General features: G+C 38.8%; 1 protein-coding gene across 1 annotated transcript in view; it reads right to left on the bottom strand.

Moving 5' to 3' along the window:
• The window catches only part of PALMD (palmdelphin), a 49,896-nt gene extending 31,369 nt beyond the window's left edge, over positions 1–18,527 (bottom strand). Inside the window, exons 1-2 of the mRNA XM_045478393.1 lie at positions 18,136–18,527; positions 496–576 (exon numbers count right to left, since the gene is read on the bottom strand). Of these exons, the coding sequence (XP_045334349.1) occupies positions 496–576; positions 18,136–18,180 (126 nt within the window). The 5' untranslated portion in view covers positions 18,181–18,527. The remainder of the gene's footprint in view (positions 1–495; positions 577–18,135) is intronic.
• Between the last annotated feature and the right edge of the window lie 1,068 nt (positions 18,528–19,595).

Raw genomic sequence — 19,595 nt, 5'->3', positions numbered from 1 at the left:
AACAAAACAAAATAAAACAAAACCCCGAAGCCATACTCAAACAAAATTGGATTCATTGCACTGAGCTTTTAAATCCAAGCATCCTTGACCCTGCCAGACAGTGTCTGCTGTGTACCCCCTGGGGAAAGGCTGGCCTTTCATTGATTCCAAAAGGGACTTCCTAGCTGGTTCTATCCCTAGGGATGTTAAGCAAGACTGTGTTCAGGGCCAAATTATCAAGGCTGGATTCTCAAGGTTAGCCAAGAAAATGAGGAAATTCAGTAATAAGGGATAAAGTAATATAAGCATGCTTTCAACTTTCCGCAAGTTTACCAGAAGGTATTAATCTCATATGCAGATTTTCTAAATCCTTGTCCTGCCCTATGGTTATTAGGGTGTTAGTAGAACTATGCTGATTTTCTTTTCCTTCCTAAAGCATCTTTACTACAGAAATTTGAATGCCATTAGAATATTTGAATACAAAATCATTGAAATGAAATTAAAATAACAAATTACCTTCAAATGCTGGTGCTTTAATTTTTCTTCCTCTATTTTCAGACGCTTCTGTGAGATTTCTTCCTGTATTTTTCTTTTATCCTGAAATAAAAGAAGTTCCAGCATAATCTATTTTTTCAGTTTGCTTAAATATGTTTCCTTGGGGTTGTCGTCATTACTGAATGGCTGGCCAGGCGTATGCTCTTGGCATTAGTAGGAAGCCGCTTTGGAAACTCAGATTTCAAAGTGAAGGAGGGCAAAGTGAGACATTCAAAGCATTTTGCTGATGGAAAACGATATAAGCTGCTTATGAAAAAAAAAAGAGAACTTGAAAATATTTTAATGTCTTTCCTTCCCCACTACCCTCCCATCCCCTTAAAATACATATTTCCCATTAACGTAGCAAGATTGAGCTACTGAGTGATGCAACGGGAAAAGTGAATTTTAAGGAGGGAGTTTTGAAATAGACATGAGGAAACTCTGTGAGAAGAGAGACTGTTCCTGGCACAGGGCTGAAGAAACTGCTGGGTAAAAGGTTTGCTTCTGTGGGAAAACAGGATAGCTGGCCTACAGAGCATTAGAAAACTAGGAAGCTAGAGAGTAGAGTGTTTCCTCCCTGTATAATTTGCTATGTGAAGATAGAGAAAAAAGGGTTCAGATAATGTTTATAAACAGTAAGAGGGCTTTTAGTCAAGGTTACACAAAATTCATGGGGGAGATACTGTATCTTTCACCAAGTTTAAATTGCATTACCTCAAAAAACCCAGAAAGCATAACTGTTAATGCCCAGAGGTACTTTTTAGAAAATATAGCGTATATACTAACTAGCCTGAGTTTGATTTCTGGCTCTGCCATTTACTAGCTCTGTGTCCTTGGACAAAGTCCTTAACTCCTCTGTGCCTCAATTACCTCATCTGAAAAATGGGGATAAGAGAATCTCCCTCATAAGATATGAGCATTAAATGTATGTAAACGTTCCTAGGACAGTGCTTGACACATAGTGCTCTGTAAGTATTTGTCTTAAAAAATTAAGTAAATACCACTTAACCTGTTAATCACAGAAAGTAGCACATTGATTCTGATAATGCTTCCATTAGCCTGAAATGTTTTCGAGATTCCCTCTCTGGAATTGTTTTAGGCATTTTACAAGCTATGCAAAAAGGCAGTTATTTCCTTATTTTTTTTTTTTTTTGACCAGAAGTGACATTATCCTCTATTTTATAAGAGTGGGTTTTAAATCTGCTTTCAAAATTGAAAACTCCCAAAGGATAATAACTTGTTGCCAATGAAGACAACTAAAAGAATTTGAAGCGGGCTCAGAAGGTAATTTAGAAGGAAGTGTTCCAAAAACACTTGGCAGCATTGTTGAAATAAGTGCATGGCTTCCTGATGTGACTCCTTTGAAGATAAAAACTCTTTTTTTTTGATGTATAAGTTCAGGTACATTTGTTGAAGAAAAACAACATGTTGCTCTCCAACTTTATGTCATGTTTTTCTTTGTGTGTTAGAAGAATATATGACTTCATCAGTTTCGCTTTGTAAATTTCATGAGCAGCTCTTGTGAAAAAAAAAAAATTAGCTAGGCAACAAGTGTTGGTCTCCAGTATCACTGCTTTGGATCAAATCTGGTCTTTAGGAACAAAAACTCTGATAACCTGTGAGTCATTCTCCACTGTATCTAGAGGCTGTAGCTGAGCAAAGATTAGTAATGTTTTAAATGTATTATGCCAAACATTTTGGTAAGTATTTTACAGGAACTATTTCATCAAATCATCATAATAACAAAGATATCGTGACGATTTTTATTTTAGAAGAGGAAATGTAAGTTTTACTAATTAATTAACTTATCCAAGCTCTCAGAACTCATAAGTGGTGGAGCCAGGATTTGAACCCACGCAGTTTGAGTTACTTCAGCCTCCACACTCTTAGCCAATTCATGACACCATTTTCCTGAATGAGAAATTAGTCCAGCTTCTCACAACTTCCTTCATTGTCCCTCTATCATGAAGAACTGTGGCCTAGAGGCAGTGCCAGCATAGCCAGCAACAGGAGTGAGGGAGGGAAAGGAGGGAGCCCATTTTTGGTACCCTTTTTAGTGTGGGTGTGTAATCATCCACCCCTCACCACTGGTGGCCCATAGAGAAGAATGTATAAGAGACAGTGACTGCTGAAGCCAGCAAGTCTTCCCCACCCCTGTTGATAGCCAGTTTGGGCTGGTTTCATCTTGGGGTTAGTAATAAGGGAAAGCTGTGGGTAGAGGGAGGCAGGGTGTCTGAAGTGTTTTGGCAACACAAGGCTTACACAGGGTTGCTAAGGAATACCAATGTTTTGTCTCTCAGAGGTAATGTGATGCCTCCCTTATGCCAGTCTAGGTAATTAAGAAGATAAGTTTATAATGTTATAGGCATGGTTCTCTTTTAAGATAGAAGCACTTTTTCCTCATAAGATATTCAACAGCAAGTTTTCCTTTTGCAAAATTTCACGGGGACCTATAGGAATTACTGAAAAATAAGATGGCAATAAGTTAATTTTATAAAGGCAAAATAAACTATAAGTCAACACTAAGTTGTATACCTACCTCTATTGCTAGTGTACTGAAAGTTACCAGAGCCTGCTAATTCCTTCCCATATTATCATGGAACAAATAGGTGTGAAATGCCATCTGCTCCCAAAAATTTTCCCAGTAGCTTGAACGTCTCTATAGACACCTTTTGTTACCTGGCACATCAGATACTTATTAATGTTAACTCTTATGAGTAACTTATATTGATGTTTACTTCTTTAATGTTCAACTAAGGAGGACTTCTGTTTAATGAACAGTTGTGTAGATTTTTAGCTGTCTGACTTAGAATATTTTAGCAGTTGACACCCACAAATTCTAATTCTGTATAAAGCTACCTCTTGATTATTTTGAAAATTTATTTATCTTGTGCAAATAGAAAGCTACTGTGACCATCTATGATTCAATGATATTACCGTATTCACAGTAAGCACGATACTTAGGAGGGTATTTTAGAGATATTATTGATTAACAAGGAGCTAATATTCTAAAAATGCCTGAATCTGTAAAGAAGGCATGATTGATCCTGAGTTATATTTATTTATTTATTTATTTATTTATTTATTTATTTATTTATTTATTTTTATTTTTGAGACAGAGAGAGACAGAACATGAATGGGGGAGGGTCAGAGAGAGGGGGAGACACAGAATCTGAAGCAGGCTCTAGGCTCTGAGCTGTCAGCACAGAGCCCGACGCGGGGCTCGAACTCCCAGACTGTGAGATCATGATCTGAGCCGAAGTCGGATGCTCAATCGACTGAGCCACCCAGGCGCCCCGATCCTGAGTTACTTAATGGTTAATTTATCTAATACTGCAGTGCTGATGTACAAATGCGGTGTTTAAGGTGACATTAGAAGCTGTGCAATATTTAAAAATTATTCAGAAGCAGATGCTTTTGTCAAGAAACTTACATTCTCATAAATAAAGAAAATCATTAATTCAAGTAACTAGTCTAAGAAATAAAGTGACAGATGTCATTCCTGAGGCATAAGGGAGGTTCTGTGGGAGTTGAGGGGAGACAGGGAGCAGTTGCTTCTAGATGATATGGTTGGGAGAGGCTTTGATGTAGCATTTGAGTAGAGTATGTTGGATAGTTGGTGGGGACCAGGGGAGTGGGGAGGAAGGGCATTCAGGTTAAGGGCTTAATATGAGCAAAGGCCTAGAAGTAGAAAATTGGAACATTATATAGAACAGCAATTCTGGAATCTATGTTGCCATATGAGTTAGTGGGAAATAAAATAGGGATAGCAGGGTGAGGGTAAGTCCTCAGAAGAAAATTGAATGGCAGGACAAGGGGTTTGGAATTTACTTATGTATTGAGATAAAAAGCAATGGAAGTGTTCAGAGGGAGAGGATTAATAGAGTTAAAACCATGTTTTAAGAAATTTAATATAGCCTAATTGTGTAGTAGATGTTGAAGGAGGAGCACTTGAATGGGGATGGTCAATTAGGGTATGACTCATACATAAGACCAGGAAAGCTTGAGCAAGAGGTAGCAGAAGTTACCTATGAGGCTTTTATGCCGAGGTAGAGCAGGATTGCCAATAGACACAAGAAACTCAGAAGAAGGAAGAAAGAGTTGGGTAGGGAAGATGGTAGATTCACACCAAGTTTGAGGTGTCTTGGGGTGCCTGGGTGGCCCCTTCAGTTAAGTGTCTGATTCTTGATTTTGGCTCACGTCATGATCTCGCAGTTGATGAGATTGAGCCCCATGTTGGGCTCCATGCTTACAGAACGGAGCCTGCTTGGGATTCTCTGTCTCTGCCACTCCCTTTCCCCACCCTACTCATGCATGTGTGTGCTCTGTCAATCTCTCTGTCTCTCTCAAAATAAGTAAAAAAACTTTAAAAAAGTTTGGGGTGTCTTTGGGTCGACCAGGTGGAGTTGTCTGGTGGGCAGTTGAAACATTGGTTGGAGAGAGATGAGGGGTCAGAGCTAAAGATGCGGGAGTTTTGGAAGGAATAGCTGAAGTCAGAAGACTGTCAGAGCATGACGGGAAACATATTTATGAAAAGAGAAGGAGAGCTAAGGCCAGATACTTCATGAAGCACCTACATTTAAGGAAAGAAATCCAGGTGGAATTTTATTTCGGGGTCAATCATATTATTTGTAATAGAAGTTGGTGAATTGGGCCAATTCAATGAGTCAGATGGTTTGAGATACATTCTGCTAGAAGCTGAGTATCTTATAATTTCATGACTAGCTTTATTGACATTTTAATTGCTTAAGGTTTCAAAAGAATCATAATAGAAGCTGCTTATTTGTATTTAACTACTTCCAACAATGCAGAACTTCTTGGTGAGGTGCAAATAATGGTAATCTTGGAAGAAAGGGATGTTGCTAGCACAATATTCCTAGAGAAGAATCCTTAGCATAGTGAGAGGTTTCCTAGATTTGAGTGAAACTATATTTTTTAAATTCTTTACAAATTCTTAAAAATTTTTTTTGAAAAAGGTGCACACATTTCAAGAGGGAAGATAGACCAGGAAGCCTGGGAAATTTACAAGTAGAAACATGGCTACACAATTACAAATGATCTCAGGTAAGAAGAAAAGAGCGTTACTATAAGCAAACCTAAACCAAATAGTTTGATATCACTGTGAACTCTCCATGGGCTCATGAAACCGAGAACGAAGATAAGCAGGTAGCACCTATTTGTAATAGTGTAAATAAGGTGGAAAAAAATCTGAGGTGATGTGAAGGTGAGAAGCATGTGAAAAACATTGAGGGCACAAAAAGCATGGGTGTATAAATAATAATATACATTTAAGTTATGTTCAGAGCAAAAAGTTAAAGTCAGTCATTGGACAACTGCTGAGATACATAGTGTAATAGCAACGTGATGAAAATAGAACCATTCTGTTTCTATTTTGCTTCCATATTTTTGATTAAGGAGAATAATATTAACCCTGAAAAGGATAGAACAAATAAGTTTGAAGGAAAATTGAAGCACAAGAGGAAATAGAGCACCAAGACAGAGCTGCTCAGACTCTGATGGGTTTCACCTCAGGGAGGAGAAAAATTTATAGGCACGACAGAAAAATATTGTCAGGTAATCCTGGAATCTCGAGTGAAGAGGTACCTGAAGACTGAAAATGGCAAGTGCCCCAAGTTTTTGAAGAGGGACAAAAGGCAATTATGAATATTTAAAGACTGGTGAACTTACTGGTTAATCCCTGGCAAAGTTGTAGAATGAATTATTAAACAGTGTTGTATTTAGACAAGCAATGCCTAAGAGATGACATTCGATTATTAAAAACAAAGCATTTAAAACTAACTTTATTTCTTTTGCTTCATTTTTCAAGATCTGCAGATGATGAAGATTGTGGTGGTTGCAAAAATAGCTAACATTTACTGATAACTTTATATGTGTCAGGAACTACTTAAAGCACGTGAATGTATCAATTTATTTAATCTTCTTCCAAATTTCTTTGAAGTAGGGACCACATTTATCTGCATTAGGTAGGTGAAGAAATTGAGGAATGAAGACATCTGGATCATGGGAATTCAGTATATCTGTGTTTTAGTGTAGCTTTGGACAAGGTTTCTTACTTTCTTCTTCTTTTTTTTTTTTTTAACGTTATTTATTTTGAGAGACGAGGGAAAGCAAGCAGGGGAGGGGTAGAGAGAGAGGGAGAGAGAGAATCCCAAGCAGACTCTGTACTATCAGCACAGAACCCAACTGGGTACTTGATCCTATGAGTGAGATTATGACCTGAGTCGAAATCAAGAGTCAGAAGCTTAACTGACTGAGTCACACAGGCCCCCTTTTCTTATTTTATTCTTTTGGAAAGTTTTGTAAATGCAAACAGAAAAAAATAGACCATTGAAAGTAATTGTCTTAACATTTTTTTTAAACAATGCCTTATAAGAAGAGAGAAAACTAAAATTACACCCAATGAACATAAACATATTGAGATAACTTTCCAAATCAGAATTTTAAGGGTGAGGTAGGGGTGGGCTGGAAGATTTATTGGTAGAAACTGTTCCAGCTGGCTTTAGTCAACAGCTAATTTTAGGAGTCAATAAAATAAAAGATGACCAAATCAAGATTTCAAAAGATCTTGTCTGTTAGGAATGTTGGACCCAAATTAATGATTAATTTTATTATTAATAAATGTAAACTATGGAACTTTATAGAATATGTTAATTGTAGAATATTTTAAAAAATCCTGACAACTTTAAAGAAAAATATAAAAAACCCCCATAACTCCCACTGCTTTAGAATGAACTACCATTGACATTTTGGGGCATTTTGTTCCATTCTTTCCTCAGTATACTCAAACCACAGATGCACACCCTTACACAAACACGCATGTGCAAACCACACGAGGGGGCCCACACACACAGATTTGTGTTCCACCTTTTGCACCTAATATTGGGTCATGATCATTTCTCATGAAATTAAATTTTATTAATAAAGATATTAAATTTTATTCAGAATATCACAAGTTGCTTAATCATCCTCCTTTTTTTCTGCCCCTTAGGCTTTTTTGAATCTTTTGGTATTATAAGTAGTTGTGTGATGTAGTTCCTTGTACGTAAAATTTGGACCACTTTTCTCTGATTATTTCCTCAAGATAGGTTCCTAAAAATTAGTTACCTAGGGATATGGATGTTATAAAAATTCTTTTTTTTTTTTTAATTTTTTTTTCAACGTTTATTTATTTTTTTTGGGACAGAGAGAGACAGAGCATGAATGGGGGAGGGGCAGAGAGAGGGGGAGACAGAATCGGAAACAGGCTCCAGGCTCTGAGCCATCAGCCCAGAGCCCGATGCGGGGCTCGAACTCACAGACCGCGAGATCATGACCTGGCTGAAGTCGGACGCTTAACCGACTGCGCCACCCAGGCACCCAAAAATTCTTGATATAGAGGTGCCTGGGTGGCTTATTGAGTTCAAGCCCCACATAGGCTGTCTGCTGTCAGCACAGAGCCTGCTTCTGATGCTCTGTCCCCCTCTCTCTCTGCCCCTCTCCACCTCGCACTTGTGTGCATGCTCTCTCTCCCTCTCTCTCTCTCTCTCAAAAATAGACAAACATTGAAAAATTTCTTCATACAAATAGCTAAAAAGACTCCAATGAAAAGTTGTTTTAACTTATATTTCTACTAACAGTATCCATCACCTCACCCTTACTACTTTTATGAATATTGCAAGTAAAAGATCCTTTAGCAATTTGAATAGAGCAAATAGCATCTCACTTTGATGTCTTAATGAGATTTCTGAGATTTGTGTGGTCAAATATTATTCATAATTTTCTTGGCCATTTGTATTAATTACTTTTTAAATTGCCTGTTTATGATGTCTACCCATTTTTCTGTGAAACCTATTATTTATTTCCTTACCAATGTGTAAAAGCTCTTTGACTTAGGGATAGCAACTTTTGTTTGTCATGTTAGTTGTAAATAATTTTCTTGTTTGTCTTTAAATTTTATTTATGGTGTTTTTAGAAGTACTAAAAGTTTTTGTTCTCTATTGCCTTGATGTATTTGATATCTTTATCATCTGAGGTGCAGTAATTATTTGTCCATATTTTCTTCCAGTTTCCTAAAGATTTTTTAAAAAGCCTCTTTAAAATGGCTGAATTAATTTGGTTAAAATAAATTAGGAAGAACCTAATTTTTTTCTCCAAATTTTTGGCTAACCTGAAGCTTTATCAAAGAATTTCTTTTCTATTGATTTGCTTTTTAAAAGTTTATTAATTTTATCATTTACTGACTTTCATCATTTACTAATTTTTTCATGTACATTAGAGTGTGATTCTAGGTTATCTGCATAGTTTCTTTAATTATTGGTTTTGGTATTAATATTACGTAGTTTAGATAATGTGCTGATGAGGTAAATTAACATTTTATTGGGTAAGTTTTTTATTGCTCTTGTCTAAGATGTCTTAATTAGTAGCAGTAGTTTTTTATTCCAGTTGGACTTTGGAGTTATTTTGTTAATTTCCAACAGGAACAAAATTGAAAACCCAACTAATTCCTTATCCCTCTTTACTCCCCATCCAACCAACCAGCCAAACAAACAAAAAACCATATACTCTGATAGAACTTTAAACGTTGCTTCTAATAGTAATTATCATTATCCAGAGATAATTAGAGAGCAGTATTGCTATATATGATTTATATCTGCAAAATATATTATAGCTCATATAAAACTGGAGTTTTTGTACATATTTAGTAATCTGACTTATGTTTCAATATATCACGAACATAATGATATGCCATATCATTAAAGTCTTCTAAATTGTTTATAATGGTTGCATATTATTCCATTGTATATAATATATACATATATATTATTTTTTATATGTATATACATACATATACATTTATGTACTATATTTACTCAGCTAATTCCTTTAAAAAAATTTTTTTCTAATGTTCATTTATTTGTGAGAGACAGAGGGCATGAGTGGGGGAAGGGCAGAGAGAGAGGGAGACACAGAATTCGAAGCCCGACGTGGAGCTTGAGCCAATGAACCACAAGATCATGACCTGAGCCAAATTCAGATGCTTAACTGACTGAGCCACCCAGGCACCTCTATTTTCAGCTTTTAACAGTTTTTTGTTTTTGTAGCTATTAGGAATGGGATATTTCTTGTATTACATTTCTGAGTAATTCTTGTTTTTTAGAAAGCTATTGATTTTTGTATATTCATTGTGTATCTGACTACTGAACTTTTAAGTTAGTACTTATTCTTAACTTTGCAGACACTGAAGCTGAGGACTAGAGGGTTTATTAATTTTCCCAAGTCACATGGTTGGTCTAGTGTTGGAACTGGCATTGAACCTAATTTTCTAGAACTCCAAAAATGATGCTTTTTATACCACTCCTTATCACTTCCAAAATTTGTCAGTAGAAATACAATTCCCCAAACAAGTGATGTCATAGCACTAAGCACTCTGCACAGGTCAGAGTGTTCTGTTCAGCTCTGAACACCAAATTTAAGAGTGACACTGACATTTCAAAGAGTGTCTAGAATGAGCCTGTGATATGAACAATGATTGAAATCAAGAAAATGAAGCCATATGGCTTCAGTGACTGGAGTCATGAGGATTGGATGAGAGTTTAAGGAAACTAGATTCTAGCACAGTATGTCACAACTCTTAACACAGAGGGCTCTTCTCGAATGGTAGAGTGTATTGGGGGAGGTATTGATACACCTGATATTGGAGGTGTGTGAGGAGAAGCTGGGTGAGCATCTTTGGAGCATGGCATAGCGAGGATGAGAATGTGGACATTCTCTGAGTTTTCTTCTGTTAGAATGAGAAATCTCTAGATTTTCTCCTGGTTCTATGCTTCTCTCTGCATCCAGTTCTGAAATAACGTAACTTTTAAGTTATCCATGGGAATTGGATGTGGTTATCACTACTCCTTATGCGGTGAATTAAAAGCACACATTTTCTAAACCTCATTTTATTTAGTAACTTTAGTCTTCTTTCCTAGCCTGGCAACAAATTCTGACATATCTCTAAATAGAACTCAGTTTGTGGTCTACTCATTTATTCCTTTGTCCTTTCTTGTTTGTTCTAATGAATAGTGACAAAACAAGGATAAACAAAAAACACAAATCAAGCCCCCTTTCCCCTCCCCCCCCAATAATCAAAGGGCAATGGTAAACTTGGTTGTTGTCTTCAGTGAAAAAACATTTTTTCAGCTTGATGGCGTTCATTCATTCATTTACTCATTCACGATGGTTGCTTGTTTTGCTCCAGTTAGTGCTGAGCGCAGTGCTGGGGAGCTGTGTGAGATGCAGTGGTGTCCCTGCCTTAAGAAATCCTGGCTAGAGGGGGGCCTGGGTGGCTCAGTAGGTTAAGCGGCTGACTCTTGATTTCAGCTCAGGTCATGATCTCACAGTCCGGGGTTCGAGCCCCACATTGGGCTCTGTGCTGACAGCTCAGAGCCTGGAGCCTAATTCTGTGTCTCCCTCTCTCTCTGCCCCTCCCCTGCTCATGCTCTGTCTCTTTCTGTCTCTCAAAAATGAATAAACGTTAAAAAATTAAAAAGGGGCGCCTGGGTGGCTTAGGTTAAGTATCCGACTTTGGCTCAGGTCATGATTTTGTGGTTTGTGAGTTCGAGCCCCAGGTTGGGCTCTGTGCTGACAGCTCAGAGCCTGAAATCTGCTTTGGATTCTGTGTCTCCCCCTCTCTCTGCCCCTCTCATGCTCATGCTCTGTCTCTCAATAATAAATAAATGTTAAAAAAAATTTAAAAACAAATAAAAAATAATTCCTGGCTGGAGGGAAGAGACTGGTGTAATGGAAGTGGGATGGAGAGAAGGTAACAAGGGCTTAGAGTACAGGATGCTCTGGGAAATGATGCTGTTCCAGCCCTGTTGATCAATTACAAATGCATCTGAAATTGCATCACATTTTTTCTGCCTGTACTCCCGGCGAACTGAGGAAAGCAGAGGAGACTGTCAGGGCTGAAGGATCGCTTAGGGTTAGAAATGTGGTTAAGTGAAAAATGTGGTTAAGTGAAGCAGAACCTCCATAGACTCTTCTCTTTGCTCCCCTTCAAACTCTATTGAGAGGGAACCACAGAGGAAGTTCTAAATGGGGTGAGGTTTGTGGTTTTGATGTTTCTTAGAATTAATTGTGATGCTGTGGTCAAAAACTCTGACAAGCAGAAGAATGGACTCAAGTTGTGCTATTTCACTAATCCCTTAACTCTTCATAGTCTTAGGTTTTCCGCCCACAAAATGGGGATGATGACACCTGCTTTTGCAAATACTCCTAGGATGTTTGGACAAATGAGATATAGATATGAAAGCTTTATTTTTATTTCTTGTAAAGCCTAAGCACCATGTAAGAATAGGTGCTGTTATTATTGTTACTAATCTTGGAATTCTTTCACTTATGAGATGTCCTCTATGTTCTAGATCTGTGAGTGTAGGTTGATTCTGAGTAACAGTTGTAGCTCATTTTAATATGTTGCATCCCCTCTATCAATCATAGATGCAATTATACTTTGAAAACTTGGTGCTTAGGACAGGAACCAGTTTTGATTTCCATTCAGAGCTTCAGAGAACAACCTGGTTCTATGTCTCTAATGGCTTGACTGAGTCCACTCTGTCACTGGAGTTTTATGAAAAAACAAACAAACAAAAACAAAAACAAACAAACAAAAAAACCAAAAAACCCCAAACAACCTGTGAAGTACAGATCTTACTTAACCTGCTCTTATGGTGTCTTAGGAAAGTAGACATCCTACAGGGTTCCTGATGAGGGAACTTGTTGAGGCAGTAACTTTTCAGGGACCCTCTTCCCAAAAGGCACCAGTGTCATTGAAAGAAGTGAAAATATTTGGACTTTATTTTAAGAGAAACTAGGTAGTTTGAGACTGGAGATGAGGAAGTAGAAACCCTGTTTGACTTTCAGCCAGAACTATGCTGCACTTGTTTACGGTCTAGTTAGACTTCAGTGCTTACTTAGCCTCTGGTTTTTATTGATCACAGTTTTCTAAAGAAGCAGCTTTTGTTTTTTACCATCCAGTAATATTAAGAAAGTTCTCGGGGATCCTTGTCAGTAGAGGTCTTTGCAAGGTAGCATTATCATTCTGTAGCACACTGGAAAAACCTCACCCTGTTATCAAAAAGCAGTTTCCTTAATAACTATCAAAGTTATTATACCTCATCACATGCTCTCCTTTGTGGGTGGGCTATTATGTTTGGCAAAGAAATATGGCACAGCACATTTTGTTTGAGGAAACCTTTCCCTCTCTGGAAGAAACATGCAATTTCAGTATGGCACTGTGGAAAATTGTGCAGGGTTTTGTTGTTGTTGTTGTTGTTGTTGTTTGAATATTCTAGCACAGGACTTCTTTATTTAGGAGATTCTTCCATTTCCACGTACCATTGTTAGGTGAATGTCTTTAGATGTTCATGACAAATGAGAAGTTCTTCCTGTAACTTTGTTTTAACCATGAGATACTTTGGCACAATGTATTTTAGCCATTATTATTTTAGAAAGTCCTTAGAACTCTAAATAGTTCAGTGATCCCAACACACATGAAGGTATACCTTCAGCAAAGATCCGGGCTGCTTGCTCTCATTTTCACTCTCCCTGACAGAATGAAGAGGGAAAAAATGTGTATGGCTGGCCCAGGAGGCTGGTTTCTTGGGCAAGTGACCTGTCCAGACATACTTGGCACCATGCTGGGAAGGGCCCAGCACTTCATTTAACACTGTGCTGACACCATCTGGATATTTTGAATGCTTTTTGAACAAGGATCCCCAGATTTTCACTGTGTACTGGCCCCACAAATTATGTAGCAGGTCCCGCTCTGAGGCCATTAACTGTCTTATTAACTGCTAGAAGGTCCCAGATATTGACAAAAAGGAAACAAGATGAGGGGCAGCGTCCACTGGCGGGCCACACACACTAGAGAAACAACTAGAACCTGCCAGGACCTGTGTTTGTTATTGTTTTAATATTGGTCTTTGTATCGGGTAGATTTCTGTTTTATGCAAAAAATTTTCTGCCTCCCAAATTCCTATGTTTACAAGTCCAGAAAAAATGCTTTGGGAGTGGAAAGAAATAGGGAGTGGACCTGGGGAAATGTGAGAGCTCCTTATTATTTTGCGTCACGAGCAGCTTTGGCTGGCAAATCTGGCACTGTTGCTCAAATTCCAGTGTCAGGACTTTTCATGGCTCCCTTCCAAATGGAGTCAATCCTAGGCAGGTGCTTGTTGTGATTATTCCTGTTGTCTAAATTTTGACAGAGCTCACCTCCTTCACACCTGTGCTTAAATGTCACCCTCTCCATGAGGCCCATGTGCTACTGCCCCTGCGATCTGCAACTCACTCCTAGTTCCCTTATTTCACTTCCTTTCATTTAAATGCCTAAGGCGTGGCACACAGTAGGTGCTCAATAACCATTAATTGAATCAAGGAATGAGAGAATGAGCTGATCACCCACATTCCTAGCAGTTAAAGATAAGCCTTGATGAGGAAAAAAATGTGAGCTTTATTCTTATTCCCTTTCTCCCATTGAGGTCTGTTCTCCAAAAGATTGATTGATTCTAGTTCTCCGAATTCTTCAGGGGTCAGCCCCCAAACAGTGCTATTTTTATGATCTCTAGCCAGTTTAACATCTAGGAGTTTTCCAGTCGGAGTGTCCCCATGTTATTTAGGAACAGAATTTTCTAAGGTCATAGTAGGAATGGAGATAAGATAATGCGTTCCTCGCAGAGGAGGATGTCAAGAGCATATTACTAATCGTAAGGGGATCTTTCTGTTTCTGTGGGGAGTTCACCTGGGTCTTTTCACTGGTTTCACTGTGGGCCAAGTTTCCTTCCAGAGAGGAGCTGTGTGGGGGATAACAGTCAGTCCTTCATCCCACTCTTCCTGAGAATGCTGGAGATATTGGTGTCGTCCATTCCAGCATATTTTTTTAATTTTTACTTTTTTTATTTTTGAGGGAGAGAGAGAGAGAGAGAGAGAGAGGAAGGAATCCCAAGAGGAGCCAGAGTGGGGCTCAATTCTATGACCCTGAGATCTGGGATCATGACCTGAGTGGAAATCAAGAGTCAGTTGCTCAACTGACTAAGCCACCCAGGTGCCCCATCCCAACAATATTAAAAGTGAATTTCAAATTACTAGTCTATTTCAATAGCTCTATGTATGAAAATCAGCTAGTTGTTAAAATATGTACTAACTTGAAAAGAGCCTCAAGAGACTTATCAATCAAAGTAATACCTAATCAATTTGAAGTAGTCCTATTTTTGAGTTGTAGCTGAAAACTGAACTCTTTGGCTAAGAGATACTTCTACCATTAATTCAGTAAAGGAAGAGTTGGTACATGGAGAAAGTAATGAAGGAAAAATGTGACAGTGTGCAAAACAGAATCCATATTTGGTATACCTGAACTGATATACTGTCCTTTAACAATCGTTTCTGTGTACTTTCATCATTTTTTATTTATTCTCTAAGTCTTTGAGAAGACTTCTGACAATCTAAATTCAGTATACTGATGTGAGAAATGAATGGCACTATTACAGTAAATGAGTTTTCAGTCTGAGAGCCTACATGCCACATTCCATCTATCTACTGTGTTTAATCTGTTTTTTTTTTTTTTAGAGAAACAAGAAGACTGGCCCTTGGTTCTGTCAAGTTATAAGCATATAAATTTGTTTTTTCAACTCCCTATAGTAGAAATAATGACTTCTTAGACACCCCAAACCAGGTGGAATAAATAAAACAGTGAAGATCATCTCATTTCACAGCCAGGAAATGGAGGAACAAATTTTAATATAAAAATCAAATAGATCAGAGAGTGTAAAAAAGTTTTTTGCGGGGTGCCTGGGTGGCTCTGTTGGTTAAACATCCTACATGGGCTCAGGTCATGATCTCGTGGTTCATGGGTTCAAGCCCTGCTTCAGGCTCTGTGCTAACAGTTGGGACCCTGGAACCTGCTTCAGATTCTGTGTCTCCCTCCCTGCCCCTCCCCTGCTCTCTCTCTCTCTCTCTCTCTCTCTCTCTCAAAAATAAACAAATGTTAAAAAAATGTAATAAAAAGTTTTTTTTTCTTTTCTAACAAAGTCTGTGAGTTGCTGTGTTTGCATACCCTGGAATAGTCTTATGATTTTGTTCCTGAAGTATACAAACATTGTTTCAGTGTAAGGAAATAGGAGGAAAACAGTTAAAATGAGAAGACTGTGTTTGAGCTTCAGTTTAGGTCAGAGATTTGGAAGATTTTAAGTACTTCCAAAAGTGAAACAGCCCCAGCAAATTCTCTGGATGCTGTATGTTTTCATTTTCCTGGAGGATGGGGAAGCTCTGAGGTGGCTTCCTGGTAAGGCAAGGGTGGATAAAGCTGGCATCTTCCAGGGCTTCTAGGAGGCAGATGAGTGGATGTGTTGTTTCCATGGACACACCACTGCTCCATTTTCCCCTCTAGGTTGTGACAAATGTGACTGGGTTTAGCCTGGTAAGGTGGAGGCTAGTGTGAATTTATTCCCATGAACTGTTTTTTCCCATTCTCCCCCCTACAACTTCATGTAAACAAATTACTTCCAAGGTAGAATTACTTTGTGATCTTGGGGCACCTGGGTGGCTCCGTCAGTTAAGCATCTGACTCTTGTTTTTGGCTCAAGTCATGATCTCTCAGTTGGTAGGTTTGAGCCCTGCATTGTGCTCTGCACTGATGGTGCAGGGGATTCTCTCTATCCCCCTCTTTCTGCCCCTCCCCAGCTCTTGTACGCTGTCTCTGTCTCTCAAAATAAGGAAATAAGAAGAAAGAATTACTTTGTAATCTTACTTTGGAGATTTGCTTAATTCCTTATAATGGGATTGTTCAGGCCAAATGGAGTAATTAAAAAGTAGGAGTGTGTGTGTGTGTGTGTGTGTGTGTGTGTGTGTGTGTGTGTGTGTTTTAATCATCAGAAAAAGGACACACCAATACATTCAGGAACTACTTACTCTCTTGTCTGCTTGTAAGGCATTATGCCTCTATTTGCATTCGGAGCCCTCAGTGAAAATTCCTAGTCTTCCTGAATAATTGTGTGCAGTCGTATCTTTAGAACATGTACTGCTTCAGTGGGTGTTATAAGGGGCACTGGAGGTAATAAGGGCTGAAAGAAGGGTGTGCTACAATTCAAAAAAGGAAAATACACAAGGGGCTACTTGTGTATTTCATTGGCTACATGATATAGTTTAGTAAATTAGGAGGTAGAAGCAAAGGCTGAGCCTGTGCCCACACAACTCACACAGTGTAATAAAGTAACCTTTAGACAACAGCTGTAATGCACAAAGCCCATGCCAAAAACAACAGAACAGGGCCCAGTTCCTGTCCCTTAAAGCCTGACAGCTGAAATAGTGGCTGAGCTTAACGACAAAAAAAAAAAAGAACAAAACAAAACAAACAATGATCCAAACCAAAGTTTTCTGATGAAAGGAAAGTGTACTAATTAGAAGTTAGACATTTCAAAAGCATCGTCTTATGGAAGAGTGCCAGCCTTATTGGTGGACTTCTGGACTTCTGGTTCCTTACTATTGGCTGAGAAAATGTTTCAACGTATTGAATCCTTTCTGGGTGGAACTGAGACATTGTATCCATTTAATAAAAATTCTAAATTTGGGTTAACATTATTATTTATGCTATGGGAATTGGAAGAGCAAAGAATAATATCCTCCTACCTACCTTGATTTTGCATCGATTTTTTAAAAGTACTCATTTCTTCCTGACAGCTAACTTCAGTGGCAGAAAATGCTGAGAAATTGGAATGTGGATTTCCAAGTTGTTAAAAAATTCTGTCACAAATTATAGCTAATCATAAATGACTGTGCCACAGATTTACAGGTTACTGCCAAATACAGGATCTTATAAAATTAAAAAAAAAAAAGCTGGGTCATTTAAGGAAAGTAGTTTATTTCTTGCTTTGATTCTTTCCCAGAACAGACATAAGAAATGCACTATTTTCCTTCCCGGTATTAACAAGATATTTTCCAAATCCATTGCCTTGCATACAACTGCATTCCTTCAGGAGCTTGTTCAGTTTGTGACTCTGCTGAAAACTGATATCAAAGAACTAACCTGATACGTGCTTTTACCTACTTTTCTCTTGTTTAATGCTTAGTTTAAGTACAGCGACATTCGTTTTCATTCTGTAAGACTTTTCTGGAACATACTACCACACTACAAATAAAAAGTTTTAAGTTGTTTGTTTTATTTCTTTCTCTCTTCCCCTTTCAAAAGAGTTTAATTTTTTTGGTGTATTAACCATTTAAAAAAGTTTCTAAGTTGGGGATCTGCTTTTTGATCTAATGTCTGGCAAACACCAACTGAGAGAAAACCTGTATTTTTAAGGCACATAGAAGGTGAATGTCAGTGAACCGAACTGCCTTCATAGCTTCTGACTGCTGCTAACCACATAGGCACGGTTTTTGCGACGATAAAGAACATTGCCCTGCACTCAGGTTCCGAAGCCCAAGAATTATAGAGGGTCACAAGGGTTAAGAGAGCGACAGAGGCACGTCCATGAAGGATGACAGTTCTGTTTTCCCACTTACAGGGGCTCAGCGGCAGGGGCACTAGCAGTGTGTCTGCTGTTCCCCTAAGCAACCACCTCCGTGAGTTATAACTGTACGCAGACTTACTGTGATGGCCTGAAGTCTTTCCTTCACCAGCTCAGCTTCTTCCATTCTAGAAGTCAAGGGCAGGCAGACGGTGCAGGAAGTCCAAAGCTACCATAAAGCAGGAGCCTCCTTGGGGAGAGGAGGGGTGACAGAGGAGAAGCTCTTTGCACCAGTGGAGGAAGGCAGAAATCCCCGGCTCGGCAGGAGCGTCTCTGAGCAGATGTACAGATCAGGCCAGACAGACACATGTAATGAGAGTGTGCCGGGAAGGCAGACCCTGAGGCTGCTGGCGAGAGCTGACTGACAAGTTTGAACGGCAGCCGCACCAGCCCTTTTCCTTCAGGAGCTGCCAGCTCTTTGTTGTAATGTGCACAGTTAGCAAGTCACATTTTCTTATTAACTGTTCCTTACCCAACTCGTTATTTTCCAGGAGTGGCACAGGAAGGCCCATGGGCTGAGTGTTTAATCAGCCTCTGCTCTAGCAACACACAGCCACCTCTGTCTGTGTGGGTCTGTGTGTGTTTGTACAGAGTTTACCTGCACCCTCCTCCAGAGTTTACAAAGACAGAGCCTCACCTTCACTTGCCTAGGCCACTTGCTTGCCTTTCTTCCTCTGATTGGCTTCAGATAATAATAATAAATTCTGCAGTCATTTTAGAACTTAATATACTGGTAAACTGACATCACATCATCCTTCCTTCTCCCTCCTTCTCCTGCTTTAGCAAACTTTGGAATCTTTAGGTCATGGAGAAATCAAAGGTGTTAACGGGACTCTTGGCCCACCAGCAGTGTTCAGTGAGATTTGAACGTCAAGTACCGCCCTTGGTTATTTCTTGTCATGGATTTCCATGGGATGCTGTTCTTTCTTGGACCTTATTCAGAAATGACACTCTCGGCTTTCAGGAAGGTGCCCATTTTGACCTCACCAGTTGTGCAAGAGAAAGGAGGGAGCCCTTGAAAGTGTGACCAGACATTCTGTAACTCATGTAGTCCGAAAAAATCGTGTGGGTGTTCCCTTGCCCTTTAGAAAAAGAACGTCAAGTCCAGTGAAACTCTTAGCAGAGGCTGGAAGCTTTACAATTGACTTTGTTCTCTTTCCCCTGTGATTCCTGTGATTAAATTTTGATGTAGTAAACCCTAATTATCATCTACCTCATTGTTACGTGTTTGGATGCTATCAAGTACCTTCATATCAACATTCAGCTGAACAGGTTAAAAAGACTAGCCAAGTAGTGAACATATGGTTTAATGTCCTTTGTGTTGTTGATTGTAATAATAATAGCTAATATTTATTGAGTACTGTCTATAGACAAATGCTTCACATACTGTATGTCTTACAAGGTGCTGGAAGATAGATGCTATTATCTCCATTTTAAAAATGAGGAAACTGAGGCTCAGAGATGTAATTTGTCATAGCTATGAATGGAAAAACCAGAATGGGCTGGCTGACTTTATAATACCCGTTCACCAGAGCCTACCCA

The sequence above is a fragment of the Leopardus geoffroyi genome, chromosome C1 (assembly GCF_018350155.1).
Source record: "Leopardus geoffroyi isolate Oge1 chromosome C1, O.geoffroyi_Oge1_pat1.0, whole genome shotgun sequence".
NCBI lineage: Eukaryota > Metazoa > Chordata > Mammalia > Carnivora > Felidae > Leopardus > Leopardus geoffroyi.
Note: the sequence above shows the minus strand (reverse complement) of the source record. Positions and strands in the feature narration are given on the sequence as shown.